At 60.5% G+C, this 23,783-nt stretch overlaps 2 protein-coding genes across 4 annotated transcripts in view; one reads left to right on the top strand and one right to left on the bottom strand.

Moving 5' to 3' along the window:
• The window catches only part of LLGL1 (LLGL scribble cell polarity complex component 1), an 18,019-nt gene extending 9,218 nt beyond the window's left edge, over positions 1-8,801 (top strand). For both annotated transcript variants that reach the window (XM_027047575.2, XM_027047577.2), the window contains exons 12-23: positions 927-1,080; positions 1,154-1,258; positions 1,967-2,259; positions 2,599-2,746; positions 3,030-3,183; positions 5,171-5,466; positions 5,980-6,244; positions 6,431-6,545; positions 6,743-6,855; positions 7,138-7,258; positions 7,413-7,492; positions 8,112-8,801. In XM_027047575.2, the coding sequence (XP_026903376.2) occupies positions 927-1,080; positions 1,154-1,258; positions 1,967-2,259; positions 2,599-2,746; positions 3,030-3,183; positions 5,171-5,466; positions 5,980-6,244; positions 6,431-6,545; positions 6,743-6,855; positions 7,138-7,258; positions 7,413-7,491 (1,843 nt within the window). In that variant the 3' untranslated portion in view covers position 7,492; positions 8,112-8,801. The remainder of the gene's footprint in view (positions 1-926; positions 1,081-1,153; positions 1,259-1,966; positions 2,260-2,598; positions 2,747-3,029; positions 3,184-5,170; positions 5,467-5,979; positions 6,245-6,430; positions 6,546-6,742; positions 6,856-7,137; positions 7,259-7,412; positions 7,493-8,111) is intronic.
• FLII (FLII actin remodeling protein) lies at positions 8,761-23,783 on the bottom strand. 2 transcript variants are annotated; one of them, XM_027047572.2, is made up of 30 exons: positions 23,626-23,783; positions 21,831-21,941; positions 21,451-21,522; positions 20,169-20,249; positions 19,785-19,870; positions 19,500-19,661; positions 19,103-19,206; positions 17,139-17,314; positions 16,887-17,044; positions 15,706-15,790; positions 15,148-15,295; positions 14,841-14,977; positions 14,430-14,642; positions 13,965-14,144; positions 13,234-13,316; positions 13,026-13,100; positions 12,702-12,785; positions 12,414-12,585; positions 11,768-11,872; positions 11,486-11,677; positions 11,109-11,297; positions 10,881-11,020; positions 10,539-10,785; positions 10,237-10,391; positions 10,061-10,121; positions 9,847-9,975; positions 9,657-9,763; positions 9,458-9,563; positions 9,274-9,339; positions 8,761-9,187 (listed from the first exon to the last, which is right to left on the bottom strand). In XM_027047572.2, exons 1-30 carry the CDS (start codon positions 23,686-23,688, stop codon positions 9,053-9,055), a joined length of 3,822 nt encoding a protein of 1,273 aa, XP_026903373.1. In that variant the 5' UTR covers positions 23,689-23,783; the 3' UTR covers positions 8,761-9,052. The 2 variants fall into 2 exon arrangements, with proteins under 2 accessions (XP_026903373.1, XP_026903374.1); XM_027047573.2 differs by having other exon boundaries at positions 14,841-14,974.

Here is a 23,783-nt window from a genome sequence, read left to right as displayed (position 1 = left end):
GACTCAGGCCCCAGCCCTGGTGGGACCAGGCCATTCCCCTCTCCTGCAGGGTGGATTGGGATGAAGCCTCCCTAGGCCCTGGTTAAAGGCCCCGCCCTGCCCTGCCTTTTGGTCTAGAATTGAGCTCCACCCACCCGGCCTGCCCTGGGACCGGAAAATCTGGGCTGGCCCACGCTCATCTGCCCAGGGCAGGTGCTAGAGAGCCCAGTCTGGGCCTGGCGGGCGCTGACGTGCCCAGTGACTCAGGCCCCAACTTCCTGCCCTGCCCCTGCCTGTGCTGGGACCCTCAGGCCTCTGACTCCAGTGTCCCCTATCCTGCTTGAGAGCTCCTAATCATGGCTTTCAGAGCTTTTGGAGGTATCCCAACCAGCCCCAGAGACTCACACACCTTTTCTCGCCCTGGCTCTGGGCTCCCACCACCGCCCAAAGGTCCCTGACGTGGGCTCTGCAGCTGTGTCCTGAGGCTGCACCCCAGATTTGTCTGCTCCTGCCCCCCCCCCCCCCCCCGCTTCCCCTCCCTGCTTCCTCCCAGCCTCCCCAGGCTTCCTGCTGCTCTGCCTATATGGCTGCCTCATGCCTCATGATCCTTCTGCTCTGTGGCTAACTCCCGATCGCTTTTTCTGGATGCGCCCGTAGTCCTCTGTTCCCTGCATTATCTCCTCTGTCATCTCCTGCTCGTCACACTGGTGATTATTTCCATACCTTCTCACTCAGTTTGAGGGGCCCCGGTGCGTGTGGTCTGGCATACTGTAGGCACTCAAGATGTGTTTGCTCTATATAGTAGATGCCTCCTGTTTGCTGTGTGCAGTGGGAGTCTGGTCAGTGCTTGGCATATGTAGTAGGTGGTTAGCGCGTGGTCACTGGATGAGCAGGATGGGGGTGGTGCACGGGGACCCGGGGTGGGCCTGATGTTGCCTTCCCTACAGCCACGAGGACGGCACCGTGCGCTTCTGGGATGCATCTGGTGTGGCCTTGCGGCCGCTCTACAAGCTCAGCACAGCTGGCCTCTTCCAGACAGACTGCGAGCACGCTGACAGCCTGGCCCAGGCCACTGAGGATGACTGGCCGCCCTTTCGCAAGGTAGGCCCTGCCCCGGCCCTGGGGAGCCGGGTCCCAGCTCTGCCCCATGTCATCGCTCCATCCCGCCCCGCAGGTGGGCTGCTTTGACCCCTACAGCGACGATCCTCGGCTCGGCGTGCAGAAGGTGGCGCTCTGCAAGTACACAGCCCAGATGGTGGTGGCTGGCACTGCAGGCCAGGTAAGGCGGAGGTGCCCCAGGCTTGGGGTCTCAGAGGGCTTTCTGGAGGAGGTGGGCCTGACCTAGAGGGTCTAGTGGAGTGGTGGGGGACGCACATGGGCAAAAGCCCGGAGATGGGAATGGGGCTGCAGGTGGGGCTGGCTGCAGTGAGGCCAGCCAGGGAGGTGGAACCTCTAGGAGGCCTGGAGTCCAAGCTCTGGCCACCGGGAACCACACCAGGGGCGGGAGCACGGGTGTTCGGTGGGCACTGAGAGTGGGGACCAGCAGGTCTGGGTCGCTGCCGTGCCCCAGCACTCAACACGGTATATGGGGCTCAGTGGGTAATTACCGTTAAATGAGAGACCGGCTAGTGGGGGGTGCTTTGCTCCAAAGGCCAGTGGGTCTTGGTGACTGCTGTTCCCCTGTCACTCGTGCAGTATGCAGAAGGTGCTCAATGTATGCTCATTGCTAAAGGGAGAGAGACTTGCAGGGGTGGGATATTGTGCTCCTGGAAGGCAAGGACCAGCTGGTCTTGGTCACCATTGTGTTCCCCAGTGCTCAGTGAAGGCCCTGGTATACACTAGGCTTTCAGTGAGTGCTTGTTAAGCAGATAAACGAGAGACAGTACTGGGACTGGCCTAACGGTGGCTTTGCAGGCTCAGGTGGGGCCCGGGTAGTCCTGTCCTCCACACTGACCCCTCCCCCACCCTGCCATGGCTGTGTTTTCAGGTGCTGGTGCTGGAGCTAAGTGATGTGCCATCAGAACAGGCGGTCAGCGTGGCCAGTGTGGACCTCCTCCAGGACCGAGAGGGCTTCACGTGGAAGGGCCACGAGCGGCTGAGTCCGCGCACAGGGCCACTGCCGTGGCCCGCTGGCTTCCAGCCCCGAGTGCTGGTTCAGTGCCTGCCACCAGCTGCTGTCACCGCTGTCACGCTCCATGCCGAGTGGAGCCTCGTGGCCTTCGGTACCAGTCATGGCTTTGGCCTCTTCGACTACCAGCGCAAGAGCCCTGTGCTGGCCAGGTGTGTGTGTGGCGGGCCCGGTGAGCGGGCGGGCCCGGTGCTGTACTTGCACCTGGCCCCAGCCTCCTGTGAGACCTTTGGTGTCTCCCCACACCTGTCTGGGCCTCAGTTTCCCCGTCTGAGATCTGACATGGTGCAGGTAGGGCGACCTTAAAGCCGCCTTCCCCGCTGGCAGCTCTGTCCTTATGAAAAGTGCTGCTGGTAGAGTGTTAAGCGCCCCCGGCTGCTGGGTTCGAGGGGCAGAGGGGCTCCGGCTTCCTGAGCCACGGGGCCGGCAGGAGCGCGGCGGCTTCTCCAGGAGTCCGCTCCGTGGCACAGCTGGCACCTGCCTGCCCCCAGGTGCACCCTGCACCCCAACGACTCCCTGGCCATGGAAGGGCCGCTGTCCCGGGTGAAGTCGCTCAAGAAGTCTCTGCGCCAGTCTTTCCGGCGCATCCGCAAAAGCCGAGTCTCGGGCAAGAAGCGGGCCGCTAATGCCAACAGCAAGGTGAGGCGGGGCTGCGCTGCCCGGATGCCACCTCTCTGCCTGCTGGGGCCAGGCACAGCAGTGGAGCCTCAGCTCCGAGAGCCAAGTGTCTGTTCCCTTCAGTAGCCCCGGCCCCTGGGCCCCCCTCCCATCCCCCGTCCCCCTCCCACCCCCCACCCCACCCCCACCCCCGCCCGCCCTGCTGATCAGGATGAGCCGGGGAAGGTGCTGGGATGTCGGCACCAGGCTGTATGGGAGCAGAGGGGGTTGGGGAGGCGGAGTTCTGGAGGCTGTGCCCCTCCAGTTGCAGGAGGCCAATGCGCAGCTGGCCGAGCAGGCCTGCCCCCATGACGTGGAGATGACCCCCGTGCAGCGCCGCATTGAGCCCCGCTCTGCCGACGACTCCCTCTCGGGTGTTGTTCGCTGCCTCTACTTCGCTGACACGTTCCTTCGAGATGGTGAGGCCAGGGGGACGGGCTGGGGGGATGGGCCTGAGCCGGCCATCTAGGAAACAGGGAAGGGTGGGACCGCGCGCCATCTGGGAGGTTGGAAGGCACACCCTATGCGCCGGACTGAGCTGGTGACAGTGCCCCGGCCACCCCAAGTGGTCCCCCCTGGAACTCCCAACTGTGAGGGGTTGGTGAGTGAGCCGGGCCTCTGAGACCTGAAGAGGGAGAAGGGAGCCCAAGATCTGGGGGAGGAGAGTGTGGGGGTCAGCCAGTGCCAGTGGCTGAGGTGGGTATGTGTTGGGGAGATGACCCGGGCGTGGTGGCTGCAGAGGATGGGGAGGCTGGGGAGACGCTGGGTGCTGGCCACCTCACTCTGCAGTGGCGAGTGCCCTGAGTGGTGGGAGCCCCGGGACGGTCCTCTGCAGACCGATGTGGTCTGGTTTATTGACTGATTCACTGATGGATTTTTACCTCGTATCATGGAGAATTTTAACCATACACAACAACAGGAGTGCAGTCGCCCCACAAAGACAGCCAGCCATCTGCTGCTGCACCGTCCCCGCCCCACACGGTGGCTTTTAATAAATTTTTATTTATTTTTGAGAGAGACAGAGAGAGAGAGAGAGAGAGAGAGAGAGAGAACAAGTGGGGGAGGGGCAGAGAAAAAGAGGGACAGTTGGCTCTGCACAGACAGCAGAAAGCCCAAGCAGAAAGCCCACTGTGGGGCTTGAACCCATGAAGCATGAGATCATGACCTGAGCTGAAGGCAGCCGCTTAACTGACGAAGCCACTCAGCCCCCCCCCCCCCCCCACAGTGGCTTTTATCTTGCTGGAGCATTTTCAATGAATATCTGTACATCAGGACTTGAGTGTGTGTCTAACAGACATAACTGGCAGCCATGGTGCCTGCATCGCACCCCGCGGAACTGGTGCTGATCCAGTCTCTTGTCACACTCGGGCTGTGGTGGCTTTCTCCTTTCATCTCCAAAATGCCTTTTTATGGTTGATGTTGGGTCAGCATCTAGTCATTCTGCACTTGGTGTTTCACTGATGTGACTTACAGGCTCTTGAATCCGAGCAGGGGACCACCCCCCCTCCCCCCCCCCCCCCCCCCCCGCCTTCCAATGTCATGTATTTGTTGAGGATCTTTTATCTAGTGGATTTTCTCAGAGTCTGGACATGGTAGCCCCAGGCTCTTTACCTTGTTCCGCTGTCACCATGAGAAGGCTTATGGCGTTCAGGTTCCCAGCTGGCTGGGTGTCCTAGGTCTGGGCAACATTTTGAGTTGCTTATTTTTCCTGGGGTTTGGCTCCCCCTGGTGGTTGTTGCTGAGGCCACCGATTCATCAAGGGCACACAGCAGTGGCTGCTGGCTCCTGCTGGCTCCTGCTGGCTTCTTCTGGCTCCTGCTGGCTCCTGGACATTGAGCTGTGATTCTCCACCAAGGACCTTCCCCAGAGGTTCAGCCCACACAGGGAAAGCTGGCTAGACAACGTCCCGCAGGCCTCATTTCTTTCCAGCCCGGCCCCGAGGACTCCGCGTCTGGCTGTTGGGCCGAAAGCACACGGCGGGGGGGTGGGCTGTGGCCAGCTGGAACGCATCTGCAGGGTGTGGGCTGGTTCCAAGTCTGTCAGTAAGACTAGTGATGGCATATGGTGAGGGGGTGTCAGGGCTGCATGGGGCGGGGGGGGACTCTGTTCCTGAAATGGGGGCTGAGGGTACAGTGGGATGGGGTTGGGGAGATCAGGGTCTAGTTTGGGTGCCTGTTGACATCCTCGAGATGTCCTGGAGGCCATTCCCACTTCTGCAGGAGGGCTGTATCTGAGGCCCCAAATTTCGTCAGTAATATAGAGAAGGTGCCTCGGGCCTGAGGCCCTCTGACGTCCCTGGGGAGGCGTGGGACACGAGAGAACTGATTCCGGGGTATCCGGAGAGGAGGGGAGGAACCTGTATCATGCGGCCAACACCCCGCCTCACCAGCCCCCGTCGTCCCGCAGCGGCCCATCATGGACCCACCATGTGGGCAGGCACCAACTCGGGGTCCGTGTTTGCCTACGCGCTGGAGGTGCCGGCGGCCACGGCAGGTGGTGAGAAGCGACCCGAGCGGGCGGTGGAGGCCGTGCTGGGCAAGGAGGTGCAGCTGATGCACCGTGCACCCGTGGTGGCGATTGCCGTGTTGGATGGGCGCGGCCGCCCGCTGCCCGAGCCCTATGAGGCCTCTCGGGATCTGGCACAGGCACCTGACATGCAGGGCGGCCACGCTGTGCTCATCGCGTCTGAGGAGCAGTTCAAGGTAAACCACCGTGGCGACCCTCCTGGCTCCCACCTGACACCGTTAGACCTTCCAGGAACTCTGTCCTCACTGTGCTCCCCATCTGCTGAGACCCCCTGTCTGCCTGAGACACATGCCCCTGGACTAGCAGAGATGGCCCCTGGAGAACCCAGATGCTCCCTCAGCCAGCCACATCCCCCCAGGACCCTCCTGCCTCACCGAGTCCCTGCCAGGACCCTCTGAAGACTCCTCAGGGCTCTGTCTGGCAGGAACTCGTGACCTGAGTGGATACCAGCCACCTTACCCTTACAACCCAGTGTGACTGGTTTGGCCACAGATGGGGGTACCCTGGGAGGTTTCCTAGGTGAAGTCTGAGGAGAGGGTGCCCAGGCGGGAGGCCGCCGGGCGGCCGGGGCTGCAGGCCCAACTGGCAGGCCGGGTTCGGGGCGGGGGCTGGTGCCCGCATCTGGGAGGGTGGGCCCTGCGGGTGTGGACAGGGCCAGCCCCTTTCACCGGCCGCCCGCCTGCCGCCAGGTGTTCACACTACCCAAGGTGAGCGCCAAGACCAAGTTCAAGCTCACGGCCCACGAGGGCTGTCGGGTGCGCAAGGTGGCCCTTGCCACGTTTGCCAGCGTGGCCTGTGAGGACTACGCTGAAACCTGCCTGGCCTGCCTCACCAACTTGGGCGACGTGCACGTCTTCTCGGTGCCTGGCCTGCGGCCCCAGGTACACTACTCCTGTATCCGGAAGGAGGACATCAGCGGCATCGCCTCCTGTGTCTTCACGCGCCACGGCCAGGGTGAGGGGAAGGCTTCTTGGGGCAGAAGGGGCCTGAGCGGGGCTGGAAGAGTTGCTGGGGAGCGTCAGCAGAGGGGCCCCAGGGCGGGCTCGGGACTGGCCGGCACAGGCCAGGAGGAGGCCACTGAGGGATTGTGGTTGCAGTCACACCCCCTAACTGCACCCCACTATTCACCCGCCCACCCAGGTTTTTACCTGATTTCTCCATCGGAGTTTGAACGCTTCTCTCTGAGTGCTCGGAACATCACAGAGCCGCTGTGCTCTCTGGACATTAGCTGGCCCCGAGATACCACCCGCACCAGGTGCGTGGAAGGGGCAGCCCAGGGGGCCTTCACTAAGGCTGGTCTCATCCTCATGCTCGGATCCTGCGTGGAACAAGGGTGGCCCTCCCTCGTGTCACCCCTCTCTGGTCCTGGGCCCCAGGAGAGGGAGGGTAGGGTCTGGCACTTGGGACTTGAGGCGCCTGCTTGTGGCACCCATTGTGGCCTCATCTCTACAGCCACAGGCTCCGAGAGTCGCCCAAGCTGAGCCAGGCTAATGGGACCCCAGGCATGGTCCTGGCCCCAGGGAGCCGCGATGGAAGCCCTGGTCCTGCCCGCAGCAAGGGAGCTGGTAAGGACGCTGGATGTGAAGTGAAAGTGGCAGGATATCCACGCAGCTGAGGCAGGACAGGGGGCAAGCCTCCGTAGGTGGCAGCAACCTGACAGAGGCTGGAAGCCTGGGTGGGGGGGCCAGGCCAGGCAGGAGTCGGGGAGGGAGGTGGCGGTCTGCCTTCAGTCCCAAGTCTCACTGTGGGCTGGGTTTGGGTCCGAGTCAGGTCCCCAGGGGATGGAAGGTAGAGTGCAGAGGGTGCCCAGATGGCCAGGTGGGGTCCCGATCATTTCCTTCCTGCAGACACCCCAGAGCCACCCGAGGCCACGCTCTCGCCCATGTCCATTGACTCGGCCACCAGTGCTGACACCACGCTGGACACGACAGGGGACGTCACGGTGGAGGACGTGAAGGATTTCCTGGGGTGAGGCGGGTGGGCGGGTCCGCAGAGGGGCTGCCCTGGGTCCTCCCCAGCCTCCCTCTGTTACCCTCTGCCTGCCTTCTGTCCGAGTTAGGCACAGAGGCCCGAGGAAGGGCCAGGTCCCAGGACCCTCTGATCTCCGCTCCCCTCCCCGCAGCTCTTCAGAGGAATCTGAGAAGAATCTGAGGAACCTGGCCGAAGACGAGGCTCGAGCCTGTGCCATCCTGATCAAATGAGGTGCTGCGGGTTTAGGGGCCCTGGGTCTGCCTGGTCCTTACTGTCTGACAGCCCTGATTTTCATGGTTCGGTACTAGAAAGGCTAGGCCGGCCTGTCAGCTCCTGGATGGCATGGGTAGTGTTTGGAACCAGGCCAGAGCAAACCATTTAGAGGTGGTGGCAGCTCGGGGCTCAGGGGCCGGTGTGGCCAGCCCATTTTGCAGAGATGATCACTCAGGCTCTTGTGGTGGGGTCCTGCCAGGTGAGCCTGGTGAGTGGGGCCTGGATCTGGAGCCCAGAAGTCTGCCCAACCTATTCGCTGCCCGGTGCCCCTACCCACGCAGCCTGGCCCTACGCCGGGCAGAGACCCCCCCCACCCCCAAGCTCCCTCTTCATCTGCTGCCGGGGTTACTGCTGCCTCCTCCCTGGCCACGCCCTGGGCCTCAGTGTGCCCAGCGTGGTCAGTGGTCAGAGTCAGCAAGCCCACCTCTGGCTGTCCCTGCAAGACCTTTGCTCCTAATATGGGTGGGGTGGCCCTTTTGCCTGCCCTAGAGGGGGCACGGTGGCACTTCTGCAGCCAGGCCGTTTGCACTTTTCGGCTCCCTGGCTTTCTCTGACCCCTCTTCTCTTCCTTTACCAGGAAGGCCAGAACTGCTTGGCTACCCACTGCCCTTCTGGGAGCTGGGATCCAGGACCCCTGGCCCCTCCGCATAGACCCACACCTGCTAACCTACAGCCTCCAGAGGGACCTGCCCACCTCTGCCCCAGTGCGGTATGGGGGGGGTGTGGGCCCGGGACTCAGCCCAGAGCCTCTGGGGTAGATTCACCTTGGCCGCTCCAGTAGGCATTTGGCCATCTGGAAGCCAGGCGCTACAGGGCGAGGACTGCTGGGCCTGGCAAGCCCCATGCCACCTCCCACTCAGCACACCGTCCTTCCCTACTGCCTTTGCAAAGAATATTTTTCTAACGCCTGTGCCGGGCTGGACAGGCATTTCTAAAACTATTTTGGTACTTGCTCCTGGGCCAGCACCCATCCCACCCCCCCCCCCCCAAGTCTGTGATGTGCGCATATATACGACTGGGAGTTCTGCCGGGCACCCAGGACTGGGGGCCCAGTCAGGGTGTGTGTGTGCGTGTGCGAGCGTGCGTGTGCGAGCGTGCGTGTGCGTGTGTACGAGGGTGGGGGGCGGGGAGGTCGGTCAGGATGGATTTCCCTGTAGATTGTACCTTGGGGTTTTTTTCCTGTCATTTTGTTAAAATTAGCGCTGTTTTAATATTAAAAATACTGATTTTTAATATTGAAAATAAAAGCATTTAATATCTCTTAAAAGGCAGCCACATCTGCTTTATCCCTGGTGGGGAGGAGGCGTCACACAGGAGCTCAGGAGGGAGGGACTCCAGGTGCCCAGACGCCTGAGGGCACCGGTCAGGGTCTCCCCGTTGGTGCTGCTGGGACTGTGGCGCTGGGGGTGGTGGCTGGAGCGGGGGCTGCCTCTGCTGGCAGGCAGTGGACGGACAGAGGCCCTTCCTCGCCCTGGCGTGGGGTCGCAGCGGGGGCACTGCAGGCGGGTGATGGCCACCCTAGGCCAGGGCCTCGCGGAAGGTGCTCCAGGCGTGGAAGCAGCGAGTGAAGGCGTGCTGCTCGTTGCCCTTACGGACCAGGCGCAGGCGGCGGGTCTTCTCGTGCTCCTTGGATCGCATGTGCTGGATGTACACCTGACCGACAGGAGAAGGCGTGAGTCTTGGGCGGTGCACCGGGACCGCCAGGCCCGGCCCCGGCCCTCCCCCCACCACCGACTCACCTGGCAGGCCTTCAGACTCAGCTTGATCTCCACCTGGCTCGTCTGGGTCCCCACCCACATGTAGACCTGTGGGGACAGCAGGACAGGTGGTCTCACGGGACCTGAGAGTACCCCCATTCCAGCCCCGGGTTCCCATCTACCAGCGGGTAGGCCCCTTGAATGGGCGGGGGGGCAGGGGGCTCACTTCTTGGCCATTGTCTAGCAGCATGATATCATCATCCGCCAGGTCATCTTGGCAGAAATCAGAGCACTTCTCGGTCACGGCGAAGTAGCCCTTCTCATTGGAGCACCTGGAAGTCAAGGGTCAGGGAGAGGCTGAGGGTCGCAGGAGCCTGCCAGGACTGAGGAGGGAGCGCGGGGAGAGGTATGGGCTCTGGCCTCACCGGAAGAGCCGAGTGTGCTTCATGTATTCGGCGTCGCCATCATAAGGCTTCTGTGCCCCGATGCCCACCCAAAAAAAGTTCTCGGGCTCCTCACCTTCGTTGATGACCTGTGGGGAAAGCGTCTGTCTGGCCCAGGTCCCCTGTCGGCCCTCACACGACTGCCTGCCCACCTGCCACCCGCCCTGGTCACCTGCTTGCTATAGGAGGCATCAAACATGGTGTTCAGGATATCTTCCGCAAGCTTGGCCTCGTCCGGGTCCGCAGCCCGGCCCACCCACGCGTACACGATGCCCTGGTTGTCCTCACTCTCAAAGGGAACCTGGGGAGCGTGCAGGGGGTTCAAGTCAGGTCCCCCCTACAACCCACCACCCTGAGCCACAGTGCTGGCCGCACCCACAGCCCACCTTGAGGATAAAGCAGAACTCGGAGTTGAGGAGGCTGGAGTCTGTGTTGATCTGGATGCACCTGGGGAGTGGGAGGGGTCAGCAGGGAGGTGCTGCTGGCCACTGACCCCCGTCTGCCCACCATATGCTCCCAGCCCCACCCCGTGCGCCCCCCTCCCCCTGCCCAGGCCAGGCACCGGGTGCAGAGCGCGCTGCCATTCGTGCGAATCTGGTAGAGGCTGGGCTGCAGGGCACCCTGAGCCGCCTTCCTCTTGCCACGGTGGATAATGAACTTTCTCTTGAAATGGGACAGGAACTTGGGGTTCTCCTGCTGCTGTGTCATGCGGACCACCTGGGGGTGTGGAGATGTTAAGGACAGCTCCTTGGACCCCCACCCTGCCCCTCAGGCCAAGCCTCCCCTGGGTCTGAGTCCCTCTCAGGAGGTGGGGCGGGGGGGGGGGGGGGGTGGCGGGAGCTGGGGTGGGCGTGACAGACCTACCTCTAGCTTGCCGGGGAAGAGGCTCTCGAACTTCTTCTGCAGGCTGAAGGTGAAGGTGAGCCAGCCCATGTTGGAGGCTTCCCGGCCCTGCCAGAAGTACACGATGCACTGGAAGTCCTCCTCCGGCTGCTTCTCCTCTGCCTCAGCCGCTGCTTCCTCGCCTTCTTTGCCCTCCGCCCCTGCTTTCTCCTCCTCCTTCTCTTCCTTCTTCTCCTCCTCCTCCTCGTACTCCACGGGGACCCAGTACCTGGGGGGTGGGGGGGTCAGAGAGCGGTGAGCGGGGGCTCGAGGCCCCTAGCCCCAGGGGAGGGGCCGGGCGACGGAGGCGCGCCGCGTTGGCACCTGCAGAGGAAGACGTAGCAGTCCTGCGTGTAGAAGTGGCCAAACTCCTCCTCCGGCAGCCTCGCGAACTTCTTGCCCTCGAGCACAAAACCCTCCATGCCGTCCAGGTCCTCGTTCCACTCCTCCATCAGCTGCTCGGCCTGCAGGCCACGGCCGCCAGTCACCACCGGGCAGGGCAGGTCCTGGGCCAAGTCCTCCCCCGCCCCGCCCCCGGGGCCCCGCCCGCACCTCCGCCAGTGCCATGGGCGGCTGCCTGGGCAGGAAGAGCGCGGTGAGGTCAGCCTTCATCTGCTCTTTCTTCTCCGCGTCGCGCTTCACTTTCCCGGTGAGTCCCGGGCCCTGCAGCACGGCCTCTGCGTTGCGCGTGTAGTCCACTGTCAACACGTCGTCCCAGTTCTTGAACTTGGCCTTGAACACCTGCCAAAGGGATGACAACACCAGCTGGAGTGGGGGTCTGATGCGGTTAAGGCAGAGGTCGGGTGGCTCGGGGGCGGGGTCCGGAAAAGCGGGGTGTGGTCTAGAAATGAAGGCGGGGCCTGGTGGCCGGAGGGGCGGGGCCCGGCAGGATAGACGGTAAAGAGGCCGCCCGAGAGGCACACACGCACCTGCGCCTCCGTGCCCTCCAGGCTGCGGCTGACGGTGGCGTGCCGCGGCCTGTGCAACATCCCGCACAGCTCCTGGCCCAGCTTGAGGGCGGCGGCGCGCACCAGGCGCGGGGACTTGCGGCCCAGCCAGATGAACACGTCGGACCAACAGTCCAGGATGTACACGCAACGCGTGTCCAGCAGGCTCTGCAGCTGCGGGGCAAAGGCTGGAGGTCAATGCTGATGCCCCACCACCACGGAGGGGTCCTGGCTCCCTCGCCCTCCTCCCTCTGTGTGTCTTACCAGCCGCATCCTCGGCATCAGTTCCACCTTGGGACGTGTCTTATGTTCCACAGAGAGCTTGTAGTTGATCTGTGGCAGCTCCAGATAGCCCAGGCCCAAGCCCACCTGGCAGGATGAAGAGGCGGGTGTAACAGGGAAGGGTCTGGGGGAAGGAGCCCAACCCACCAGCAGCCCCCTGCTTTGGAGTGTGGCCTCTGCCCTGTTGTGGGTGCTCAGGACCATCGCCTGCTCCTCTTTGGACATTAGTTTCCTCCCTCCACCAGTGTTTTAAGGGCATTCTATCAGTGGAAGGGCTTTTAAATGGCGCTTTCCCTGCCAACCCTCTCCAGGTCCTTACTGTCTTTTCTAATCTTCTAACTTGTCCTTTTCTTGCTTGCAAAACCCCCATGGGCTTCCCGTCACCTGCAGAATTAAGGCCAGGTTCTCAGCCCTGGAAGCCAGGCACTTTGCAGCCTCTCTCTCTAGCCCCACCTTCCTGGAAACACACACCCTAACACTGTCTCTCACAGCCTCACTCAGAGCCTCTAGACCTTTGGCTATTTCCTGTCCAGAAGGTGGCACCCTCTCCCCACCCAAGTCCACAGCCACCACAGTGGTGCGAGGCTCAGGAAGTCAGGCCAGCCCTGCACCCAGCACCACAGCTCACCTTATACAGCTTGGGCTGAGGTGGCCAGAAGTCATCAGGCACATGCTTCTTGATCTCAGAGGGCTCCCCGCCCAGCGCCTCCCAGAACTCTGGGGACTCCTGACCTTGTACCAGCAGTGTGATCTCTGCCTTCCCTTTTCGCTCGTTCTTGTTAATTTTCTCTGCAAAGAGCCTGGAGGGGGAGTGGCGTGCAAAGCCCTTGGTGAGTCCTGTGCCCCTTCTTAGAGGTGGCAGTCGGTCTTTGCAGAAGACACCCCACCATGTCCCAGCAGGGCGTACTCCTCGTACCTGGCCTTGGTGGTGCTACTCAGTGTGGCCTGGGCCCCCCGCCACACGTAAATGTCCAGCCCTCGATCCAGCAGGAAAACAAACCTGGATGGGAGGGGCAGAAGGGGCGGTGCTAGACGTGGGCAGCAACTGCCCTCATGCCCTAGACCCGGCCCCAATCCCTCCTTATGGGGTTTATCCCCCTTGTGGGTACCACGAAACTCGGTAAGACAGGGGTCAAAAGGATTGCTGGAAGGCCTCTTCTTCTAAAACCCAAATCTGCCCCCCACTAGTGGGGAGGAGGTCTGGGCTCAAGCACTCCCACCTCAGGTCGTGGGGGCCTACCTTGGGTCCAGGGAGGCCCCCTTGAGAGGTACAGGTTCCAACTTGATGTTCTTTTTCCCATACACACGGTACATCCTGGCAGCAGAGCGAGAGTGACCAGGGGGTGGGAGGTAGGGACACGAAGGGGCCGATTTAGCCCTAACACCCTCTCCCCCAACCCTTCCCAGCTGAGTCCAGGTTAGTGCCACCTACCCACACACCCCCTCACCTGGTGACGTAGTGTGTGTCCTCCACAGTGTAGAAGCCACTGGCTGTTCCTCCCTCAATGTAGGAGATGTCGTTGTCAAACACCTGTGTGTGTGAGAGGGTGTGGTCCCTTGTCACGGAGCTACCCCCCCCCCCAGCCCCCCTTCAAATACCTCCTGTCAGGGGGGGCAGAGTTGCCTGTCCCTGCATCAAGTGCCACAGATCCGTGATGAAGTTCAACAAAACAACAACAAAGAAGAACAAGATCTGTGTCTATAAACGTAAACTCGTTATTTCAACGTTACCAGCTACAAAACTATGTGTTCATGGTGCGTTCACTCTTGTTAAGGTTTAGCCGCACACAGCATGTCTAGATACGCGCGTGTCAGGGCACAGGACCAAGCAGGTTCATGGAAGAGAGCGGAGTAAAGCGTCGTGTGTATGGGCATCTCCACGTAGCCAGCTGGCCGAAAGGACAGCACAGCTTGCTAACCCTGCTCTCTGACTCAGGGTCCTGAGCATGGCCCTGCCTCCTTGGCGCTATTGGTCCCAGCTCCCCAGCTCTCTCTTGGCCACCGGCCCAGGCTCCCCACCACTGGCCTCACCCAGTTCCCTGACTGCCTTAGGTCTCCACCCCTAACACCTCTCGGTGGGCAGTGTGAGCCAGAGGTCTTGGCCCGCCCCCAGCCTTTGGCCACGCCCACTTCCCCGGCCCCACCCCGCCCAAGGCCCCGCCCTCTGGCTGGCTGGCACCTGCAGGAACTCCTCGCTCTCATCGCCCATCTCCTCCCGCACGGTGCGACACTCGGCACCAAGATAGTTACGCAGGTTCACGGCATGGATGGCAGAGCAGGCCTTCTTGTCCAGCGTGGACTCCCCGCCTATCCAGTAGTAGATCTCCCAGTTCAGTGAGCCACTGTCATCCAGAAAGGTCTGGTGGGGGGTGGCGGGCAGCATAGGCCGTGTCAGCCCTGGCCAAGGCGTCCTGGCTTCCCAGCTCACCCCCCAAAGGCCACTCTAACGGCCACAGACTCCCCAGTCTCACGGTGGGCTAGGCTGTCACACCTCTGCCTAGGACATCCCCACCCCACCTCCTCTGCAAAGCCCTCCCCCTCCCACCTTGCCTCAAGGAACAAAACTGTGGAGCTGGGGGCCCTGAGCCATCTAAGATAAGGTTACTGGGGGGTCCTAGCCCCCAACAACACACCCAACTCTCACCTTGAGTACAATGTAGCAGTCAGCCTCATAGAACTTGCCATGGAAGGCTTCCTCCACCAGCACAGGCACGAAGTTCTCGATCTGCCAGATGGTCAGGCCAGGCAGCTGGCCCACGTCCTCCGTGAAGAACTCAGAGTAGTCAAGGCGCGGCTTCTCCAGGCTCTGGTCCCAGCGCCGTGCCTTGCCCCCAGGGGCTCGCGCATCAGTACTTTCCTGGGGTCACGGTCACAAGGCATGGCTTGCCTCGTCACAGTCACTCAGGCAGATCTCTATTTGCTACCCACCTCAGGGCCTTTGCATGGGCTGTCCTCTCTACCCAGGACCCACTCTCCCTCTTGGCCTGGGTCACACAGTCTGTCTTAAGAAGAGCCCAGGGACACCTGTCCCCTCCCAGCCCCTGACCTGGCTTACCTCCTGCTTTTTGTTCTTCTCCTGGGCCACATCCGACATGCCCTTCAGCACCTGCTTAGCCTGGTCATCCTGGGCTGAGTCCTTGCGCCTCCGCAGCCGCATCTTGCGAGCCAGGGGGTCCTTGGGCCCACTTACTGCTTAGGGGAGGAGTAAATAGCTGGGCCCTCGGGCACGAGCCAACCAGGGGCCAACCCCATCTCCCAGGATCCAGAAGCTATGTGTGTCCCACCCAATGTACAGATGGATAAGCTGAGGCCGGCAGAGGCATGCCCCCGGCTCCCAGACCAGCCCGACCTCCTCTGCTTACCAGCTGCTGCCGCAGCCACCGTGGCAGGGGAGGCGCCTGCCAGCCGCAGCTGGTTCTGCAGCGAGAAGTCGATGTTGTACCACTCGGCAGCACGGTCAGCGGGCTTGGGAGGCATGACCAGGCTGGGGTTCTCCCGCACGTCCAGGACCTGCCTCGCGGGGTGAGCAGAGGTGGTGGGCCTGAGATCCACCGCCCCGTCACGCCCACCCCCGTCTGTCGCTCTCGGCAGCCGCTAGTGCTGAGAGGTCCAGGGCGGGGGCTGGGTTCTTTCTCATCCCAGCTCTGCGGCCGCCCCTCGTGGGCTTTGGCTTTCCCATCTGTGAGACGGGACCTTGCAGGCTGGTCACGGGGCTAAAACGATGCCATCAAGCATGGGACGGACACGGGATGTGGTTCACCTTCTCCCAACTGTGGCCCTGCCGCCGCTCCAGGGGGCCTCTGCTGGGTGTCCCCACCCCAGTGACACTGCTTTGTGCGCTCTTTCCTGAGGGGGTGTCTGTCTGCACCTCCGCCCTCCCCATCAGGCCCCTCTTGGCACTGGCCCCGGCCTGCCCAGACCTCGATCTCCGTCAAGAAGTGGATGGCCTCTGGGAGGGTCACCAGGCGGTTCTTGTTCAGGACGAGTTTCCTCAGCTTTGTGCACCTGTGAGGACAGAGCCGGAGCCTCAGGGAGGTGACAGAGGCGGCTGTGGGGGAGGCAGGGAAACTTCCAGGACCCAGAGACGGGGAGCCGGGTAAGACCAGAAGAACTGAGTAGCCCAGCTAGTTACGAAACCACCGGGTTTAAACAGGCCGAGAGAGGCAGGAAAGGCTAACGCAAGTGGGACTGGAGTCTCCTCAAGCTACGTGACTGGGAAGATCTTCTAGTGGCTTCTACGCAACAGCAGTTTTCAAAGAGGCCCTCTGCCGAGTTAAAGGCTCCTGCACGTGACCAACAGGACACTAAAAATCATTCTCGGGGACGCGTGGGTGGCTCAGTCGGTGAAGCGTCTGGCTCTTGATTTTAGCTCAGGCCATGACCTCACGGTTTGTGAGACGGAGCCCCACATCAGGCTCCACACTGACAGCACGGGACCTGTTTGGGATTCTCTCTCCCTCTCTGCCCTCTCCCCTACTTGTGCTCTCTTCCTCTCTCTTGAAAAATAAACAAATAGGGGCACTTGGGTGGCTCAGTCAGTTAAGCATCTGACTCTCGATTTCGGCTCAGGTCATGATCTCACGGTTTGTGGGTTCAAGCCCCACATCAGGCTCCATGCTGGCAGTGAGGAGCCTGCTTGGGATTCTCTCTCTCTCTCTCTCTCTCTCTCTCTCTCTCTCCCTCTCTCTCTGCCCCTCTTGTGCTGTCTCTCAAAATAAATAAACTTTAAAAAAAAAATTTCTGACCATTTAAAAAAAAAAAAGAAGAAAGAAAAATAAACAAATATACTTTAAAAAAAACAACCCAAACCATACTCTGTCCTCAAATTAGCTTGGAAGCTGCTGAGGGGTCCTCTGTTCTCTGCCTGAAGGACTTCTCAGAGTGTTGAGGAGGCCATGCCAGTGGACACAGTGACCTCCAGAAGGAGACAGACATGGCGCTGTGTCCCAAACTCATGCTGGCACAGGACGTGCGTCTTGACCCACAAAGCCAAGTTAACCCATCCATGTTGCATGATGGGCAGAGATTGCAGGGGGGGTTCTGACTACGAACCTGGGGTTTTCTATGCCATAAGTCTCTCCGCCCCCACTCGCCCCGGCACCTGCAGAGGCTTTCAGGGATCAGCTCCAGGTTGTTGTTGGCAGCCATGAACTCCTCTAGGTTGGCCAGCTTGCCGATGCCCGAGGGCAGCCCATCGAAATCCAGCTTGTTGGAGTTCAGGTACAGCTTCTTCAGCTTGGTCAGTTTGCAGATGGCTGACTAGAGGGGAGACACGGGCGGGGGGCGGGAGTCAGGGGCAGGAGCCAGGGCGGCTCGGCAGCCTTCCCTCTCCCCACCCTAGGCCCGGACGTACGGGCAGTGAGGTCAGCTGATTGCGGGACAGGTTCAAGGTCTCCACGTGCACCCACTGGTCAATGCACAGGGACAGCTCCGAGATCTGGTTGCTGCTGAGGTTGAGGCGGCGCAGGCTGGGGAGGGTGTACAGGCACTCGGGCACCCGCGTCAGGTCGTTGCAGGAGAGGTCCACGTCTGGGGTGTGGAGTGGGGTGCATCAGCTGGGGCCCCCGCAGCCCGCTCCAGGGGCAGCCAGCCCTAATGTGAGCCCCACCTCCACTGGCCTCCAGGCTCCGTGGCCTGAAGCCAGTGACTTAATCTCTCTGAGCCTCAGTTTCTCCATTTGGAAAGACTTCCTCATACTGCTGAGTCTAGCCATAAAGCCAGTGCTTGTTACTGGCACAAAAACAGACACTCAGATCAATGGAACAGAACAGAGAACCCAAAAACGGACCCACAAATGTATGGCCAACTAATATCCAATGGATAGTTGACAAAGCAGGAAAGAATATCCAACGGAATAAAGACAGTCTCTTCAGCAAGTGGCGTCAGGAAAACTGGACAGCAACATGCAGGAGGATGAACCTGGACCACTTTCTTAACACCACACACAAAAATAAACTCAAAATGGATGAGAGACCTAAACGTAAGACAGGAAGCCATCGAAATGCTCGAGGAGAAAACAGGCAACAACCTCTTTGACCTTGGCCGCAGCAACTTCTTACTCAACACATCTCCGGAGGCAAGGGAAACAAAAGCAAAACTGAACTATTGGGACCACATCAAGATAAAAAGCTTCTGCACAGAGAAGGAAACAATCAGCAAAACTAAAAGGCAACTGACGGGATGGGAGAAGATATTTGCAAATGGCTTATCAGATAAAGGGTTAGTATCCAAAATCTATAAAGAACTTATCAAACTCAACACCCAAAAAACAAATAGCCCAGCAAAGAATTGGGCAAAAGACATGAATAGACACTTCTCCAAAGAAGACATCCAGATGGCCAACCGACACATGAAAAAATGCTCAACATCACTCATCATCAGGGAAATACAAATCAAAACCACACTGAGATACCACCTCACACCTGTCAGAATGGCAAACATTAACAACTCAGGCAACAACAGATGTTGGCGAGGATGCGGGGAGAGAGAGGATCTCTTTTGCATTGCTGGTGGGAATGAGAATTGGTGGGGCCACTCTGGAAAACAGTATGGAGGTTTGTCAAAAAACCAAAAACAGAACTACCTGTGACCCAGCAATTGCACTACTAGGTATTTATCCAAAGGGTACAAAAATGCTGATTCAAAGGGACACATGCACCCCGATGTTTACAGCAGCGCTATCGACAATAGCCAAAGTATGGAAAGAGCCCAAATGTCCATCGATGGATGAATGGATAAAGAAGACATGGTATATATATAGAATGGAGTATTACTCGGCAGTCAAAAAGAATGAAATCCTGCCATTTGCAACGATGTGGATGGAACTAGAGGGTATTTTGCTAAGCGAAATTAGTCGGAGAAAGACAAATATCATACGACTTCGCTCATATGAGGACTTTTAAGAAACAAAACAGATGAACATAAGGAAAGGGAAGGAAAAATAATATAAAAACAGGGAGGGGAACAAAACATAAGAGACTCTTACATACAGAGAACAGAGGGTTACTGGAGAGGTTGCGGGAGGGGGATGGGCTAAATGGGTAAGGGGCACTAAGGAATCTACTCCTGAAATCACTGTTGCACTATAAGCTAGTTAACTTGGATGTAAATTAAAAGAAAAAAAAAAAAGCCAGTGCTCATAATTTGGTGTTACCACTAGCTGTCATGGTAAGGAAAGAACTACTCATTAACATAACCACGTCCTTTGCCCTCCGGCAGGTGGGCAGACAAGCAGGATCTATCCCTTCCTCCATAAGGGAGTAAGGAAGCAAGGGACCCGAGGGGACCAGAGCCCGAGATCACCCAGGGACTGCCAACCTGCGAGGTTGCTCAGGCCCTCCAGGCTGGTGGGGAGGTTGCTCTGGGTGCGCTGGGTGTTCCTCAGGTGCAGGGTCTGCAGGGCCGTCAGAGCTGGGAGCTGCCTGCAGGGAGACGTGGGTGGTCAGGCCGGGGGCAGGCCCAAGCGCACGGGGGGGCTGAGAGGGTCTCAGAAGACAAGGTCGAGGGCGGCTGTAGGGTGGGGTAGACAGGACTCAGGACTGAGGTAGGACCTGATACTTAGGAAAGATGGGGCCTGAGGGGCCCAGCCCACACAGGAGGGGCAGGGATGTGGTGGGGGCCCAAAGCAGGAAGGGCCAGGGCTACTGGGGAGTTGAAGGACAAGGCCAGATTCCCCAGGGTTCGGGGGTGGGGCGTGGTCTGAGGAGGCACCCACCGGAGCTGTGCGTGCAGCAGCGGGTTCCCGTTGAGCACCAGCGTCTGCAGGTGCACCAGGCGGCGCATCTGTGGGGGCAAGCTTTCTAGACGGTTCTCACTGAGGTCCAGGTACAGCAGGTCGGTGAGGTTGATGAAGAGCTGGTTGGGGATGGTGTCGATGCTGCGGGTGGGTGGGGGTGGGGCAGGCAGGGGCCGTCAGGGCCAGATGTGCCCCTCCTGGATGGATGCAACCCCGTGTTGCAGTCCCCCCCAGACTCTGCCCCCCACCCCAGCCGACAGGCACCTGTTATGGCTGAGGTTCAGCACCAGCATGTTCTTGGCATTCTCCAGCTCCCGTGGGCATTCCGTCAGCTGGTTGTAGCTCAAGTCCTGTGTAGAACGGGCGAGGCCAGGTCAGGGGTGTTAGGGCCAGCCTTGGGGGTCAGGTGGGGGACTGAGGAAGGAGTGGCTGAGGAGCTTTCGGGGCCAAAAGCAGACAGTCAGAACCCCGAGAGGAAGGGTGCCCAGGTTAGGGATCTGACTCCGTGAATGAGCTCGGGCAAGGGACTCTAAAGCCTCAGTTTCTCCGTCTATAAAACGGTGTAACAGCGGCTGAGGAGACCACTCTAATAGAGGAGAACTGACTGGTGGGCCAACACAGGCGCCAGGTGGGTGGGCAGCCACTGACCAGAACCGAGAGATCATCCAGCTTGAAGATGTCATCGGGGACTCCGGAATTCTTCAGGCTGTTGGCTCGAGCCACGATGGCCTGGGGACACACCATGAGAGTCCATGATTCCTGGCTTCCACCCCCAGGAAGCAGCAGAGAGATCAGGGAAGGACACCTCCCCAGGAAACCCACCCGAGGGCAGGCTCAAGCACCGTCCCACCCTGACTTTTGCTCATAGTCCCTCTACCTGGAGAGCTCTTCCTAGCCCCCCTTGATGAGCTCCTATGCACGCCTCAAAGCCCAGCTCAAATGTGCCCTAGGGCCCAGTACAGCATGCTCGGGGAGCCCTTTCTGAATGAACAATCCCTCTTCTTCCCAAGTCCAGAGGGCGAGATAAATGCGTAGCTCTGAGGCAGCGGGTCTAGGGCAGAGGAAGGGGGCTGGACCAAAGAGAAATCAGAGTGTGGACTGAGAGCGAGTCTGTTTTCCTCCTCTCGGGGCTGAAACCTCATCTACAGACATGCAGAAAGTCTGAGGGGCAGAGAGAACGGGCCAGAGAACTGTGCCGCGACACCACAACCCGGCTGCGGCCAATTCTCCTTCAGCCTTCGTGTCTGTGCAGCACCACACTGCCCCTTCCCAGCGTCACCCACGGAACCCTCCCCAGAACATGGAAGGGGCCTCGTCCAAGGTCATGCAGCCAGGAAGTGGCAGGGCCCAGATTAGAACTCAGGCAGCCCAAGTCCAGAGGCTGTGCTCTTAACAGCTCAGGGCTCTGGCCTTGGACAGAAAAAACCCTCACCGAGGCCCGAAGGGTCTGGATGGGGACCTGATGTTCTGGGACGTCAGAGGCTCCATGGAGAGCAGAGGGGCGAGAGGACCGCTCTGACCAAACCGCACTCTACCCCAGCTCTCCCCCTGCCTGGCCAAGTGACCTCAGCCTCGGGCAAGTGACCTGGCTCCGTGGCCAAGTGTCTGCATCTGTGAACTTGGCGAAGGTCAGGACGATATGAAAAAAAAACCCACAGGGAAGAGTTGGAACAGTGCTTGGCTGCTGTCAACTGTTCTCACTGTATTTGTCTAAAATGGGTGGGAGTTTGGGTTTTTTACATTCCCCCTCCCCCCACGCATTACTTAATGCAGCGGATTACGACGTCCTTTCCCCTTTAGGAACAGGTCCCCGAGTCTGACACAGGATGGCCAGAGGTGCTGGTCCAGCCTGGGGTCTGGCCCTGCCCTCACGCCACTGGCTGGACTCTGGCCCCAGCCCCCAAGCTCAATGGCCTCTGGCAGCACTCACCCTCAGTGACGGCAGGCTGGACAGCTCCCCGTGAAGCGTGGTCAGGTTGTTGTGACTCACAGACAAGTGCTCCTGGGCCAGGACAGGGAAGCAGAGGCTCAGCAGTGTGGGTAAGGTGTCTACAGAGTCCCCTACTGCCACCAGAACCTTGTACCATCCAGGGGGCCCTCAGCCACACACGCTCAGCCCACCTCTTGCAGCCTCCCACCCTCCCTCCCTCCCACGGTGGCCTTTTTCTTGCATACCTCCCAGGACAGGGTGCTCACTCCATCTCATGGCTGTCAGCATCTTCCTCTATGTCGACTGCCTTCTGTGCAGGCTTGCCCACCTGGCCCAGCCCGATCCACAGGGACCCTCCCTGACTGCCCAGAGCCCCTTACCAGCTTCTGCAGGGCTGCCAACTCCTCTGGGAGGTAGCAGAGGCCCGTGCGGTTCAGCTTCAGCCATCGCAGACTGGTCATGGCCTTGACATTCTCAGGGAAGTAGCCGCCCTGGGGGTATGTGTCATGGTGAGACTGATTGGGATGATGGGCGCCCCTGCTCCACCACCCTCTGTGTCCCCCCGTTTGCATGGGAGCCTGGGGAGAGCAACAGAGCTACCTCTCACCAGCTGTGTGACCCTGGACAAGTCACTTTGCCACTCTGTGCCTCAACTTCCTCATCAATGTAACAGGGCTAATAAGAGCTCCTCATGATAAAAGTGTTAGGACCGACTAATTATCAGGATGGCTATTGGTGTAAGATCTCTTGTTGGATTCTGAGCCCTCAAAGGGCCAGGACGGAACTGGCTTGTTCCAGGGGACATCCCAGTGCTCAGTTGTGTGGTTAACTTGGCTCAAATGCCTGTGCCTGCCATTCCAGGCCCTACCTGGGCCTCCAGAGATGGGGGGACTCCTAAGGCTCCAACAAGGCCCTGACTGTGCCCCAACCTGCCATCGGCATACAAGCCATTGCCAAGGTCCAACCCCCTGTGCAAGGCCTTGTTCATGTCTTCGTTCCCCACATTCGAATGCCTGCCTCAGTACCCCTAGCCTTTATGGCAGGCAGTCTGAGGCATCACGTGCCTTCAGCGCCCTCGGCTGGTGTCCCCATTCCCCTAGAGCCACATTCTCAGTTGGTGACTCAGACTCTCCCAGTCCGGAGAGGACAATGGAGACCTCAGGTGAGGATGGTAGGGATGGGGACGGAGGAAAGTGGTGTGGCCGCCTGGGCCCTGGGTCAAAGGTGTGTGCACACGTGGGTAAATGCAGGAAGGACCTGCCAGCCTCCTCAGCCCTGGTCTAACCCAACCTTAGTCAAAGCCTGGGCCCCCCCCCCAATGCTGAAGACCCAGGCTGACACGACACTGACCCCCAGCCTCAGCTGCTTGCTCACTGACCCCTCCTGTGCTGGGCCAGCTCTTCCTTCCACTCCTCTGGTTACCAGCACTGCCCACCTCATTCTTGACCCTCTAGAACCCCCTCACCCACCAACTGGCTGGAAGGCTGGGCTCCAGTTCCTTGAGGCCGTAGTCTACCGGTCCAGCAGCTGCTCAGACAGCAGCCACCCCAAGGCCTTGCACATCAGCCTGACAGTCTCCACACCAACCAATCCATGCCTCTACATTACAGTCCCTTCACCGGATGACAAAACCCAGACTCTGAGAGGGGAAGTGACTTGCCCAAGACCACACAGGATGGGGTGGCGGTGGCAGGGACAGGGCAGTGATGAGTGTGCTCCAGACCCGCCCCCGACAGCCAGCCGACAGCCGGTAGCCGGCCATGAGTCAGGGCCTGGCTTGGGCGTATGACCTCAGAGGGGCGGGGAAGGAGGGCCGGGGAGGCGGGAGCGGAGGCTCGCGGCCCCCCAGGCCACTCTCCGGCCCTGGCGGGGCCCAGACGCCCGGTCTGGGACGCGGGGTGGGGGCCCCCAGACCACTCCCCGGCGTGACTCCGCCCCCAAGCGTCCGTCAGGCCCAGGCCGGCCTCGCTCTTCCCATGCGGGCCCTAAGCTGAGGCGTCGGGGGTCCGTTCCCGGCAAGGTCCCGAGCCCCGGGGGGAGCCCCACCCCGGGCCGTCCTCAGTCCTGGGCGGCGCGGGGCCCGGAGGCGGGCGGGACAGGAAGCAGAGACCGGCGCGGGCCCGGGCGGAAGAGACGGCCTGGAGGGAGGCCCGGCCCCACGCCCGGCCAGCTCACCTTGAAGTCGTTGCCGCTGAGGTCCACGCCGCGCACGAACGGCAGCACCCCGGTGGCCTCCATGGCGCCGCTCTTGCTGCGGGGCCGTACCGGGCGCGGGGGGCAGCGGGGCGAGCCGCGGGCTGGGCCAACGCTGGCTCCGCCCTTTTAACCCGCCC

This window comes from Acinonyx jubatus, chromosome E1 (assembly GCF_027475565.1).
Source record: "Acinonyx jubatus isolate Ajub_Pintada_27869175 chromosome E1, VMU_Ajub_asm_v1.0, whole genome shotgun sequence".
Lineage (NCBI taxonomy): Eukaryota > Metazoa > Chordata > Mammalia > Carnivora > Felidae > Acinonyx > Acinonyx jubatus.
Note: the sequence above shows the minus strand (reverse complement) of the source record. Positions and strands in the feature narration are given on the sequence as shown.

Coding starts and splice junctions, on each gene's coding strand:
- FLII (XM_027047572.2), bottom strand. CDS start 23,688: ATGGAGGCCACCGGGGTGCTGCCGTTCGTGCGCGGCGTGGACCTCAGC. Junction 19,207..19,499: donor CTGCTGCACGCACAGCTCCG/GTGGGTGCCTCC, acceptor GTCTCCCTGCAG/GCAGCTCCCAGCTCTGACGG. Junction 14,643..14,840: donor AGAAGAACAAAAAGCAGGAG/GTAAGCCAGGTC, acceptor CCGTGACCCCAG/GAAAGTACTGATGCGCGAGC.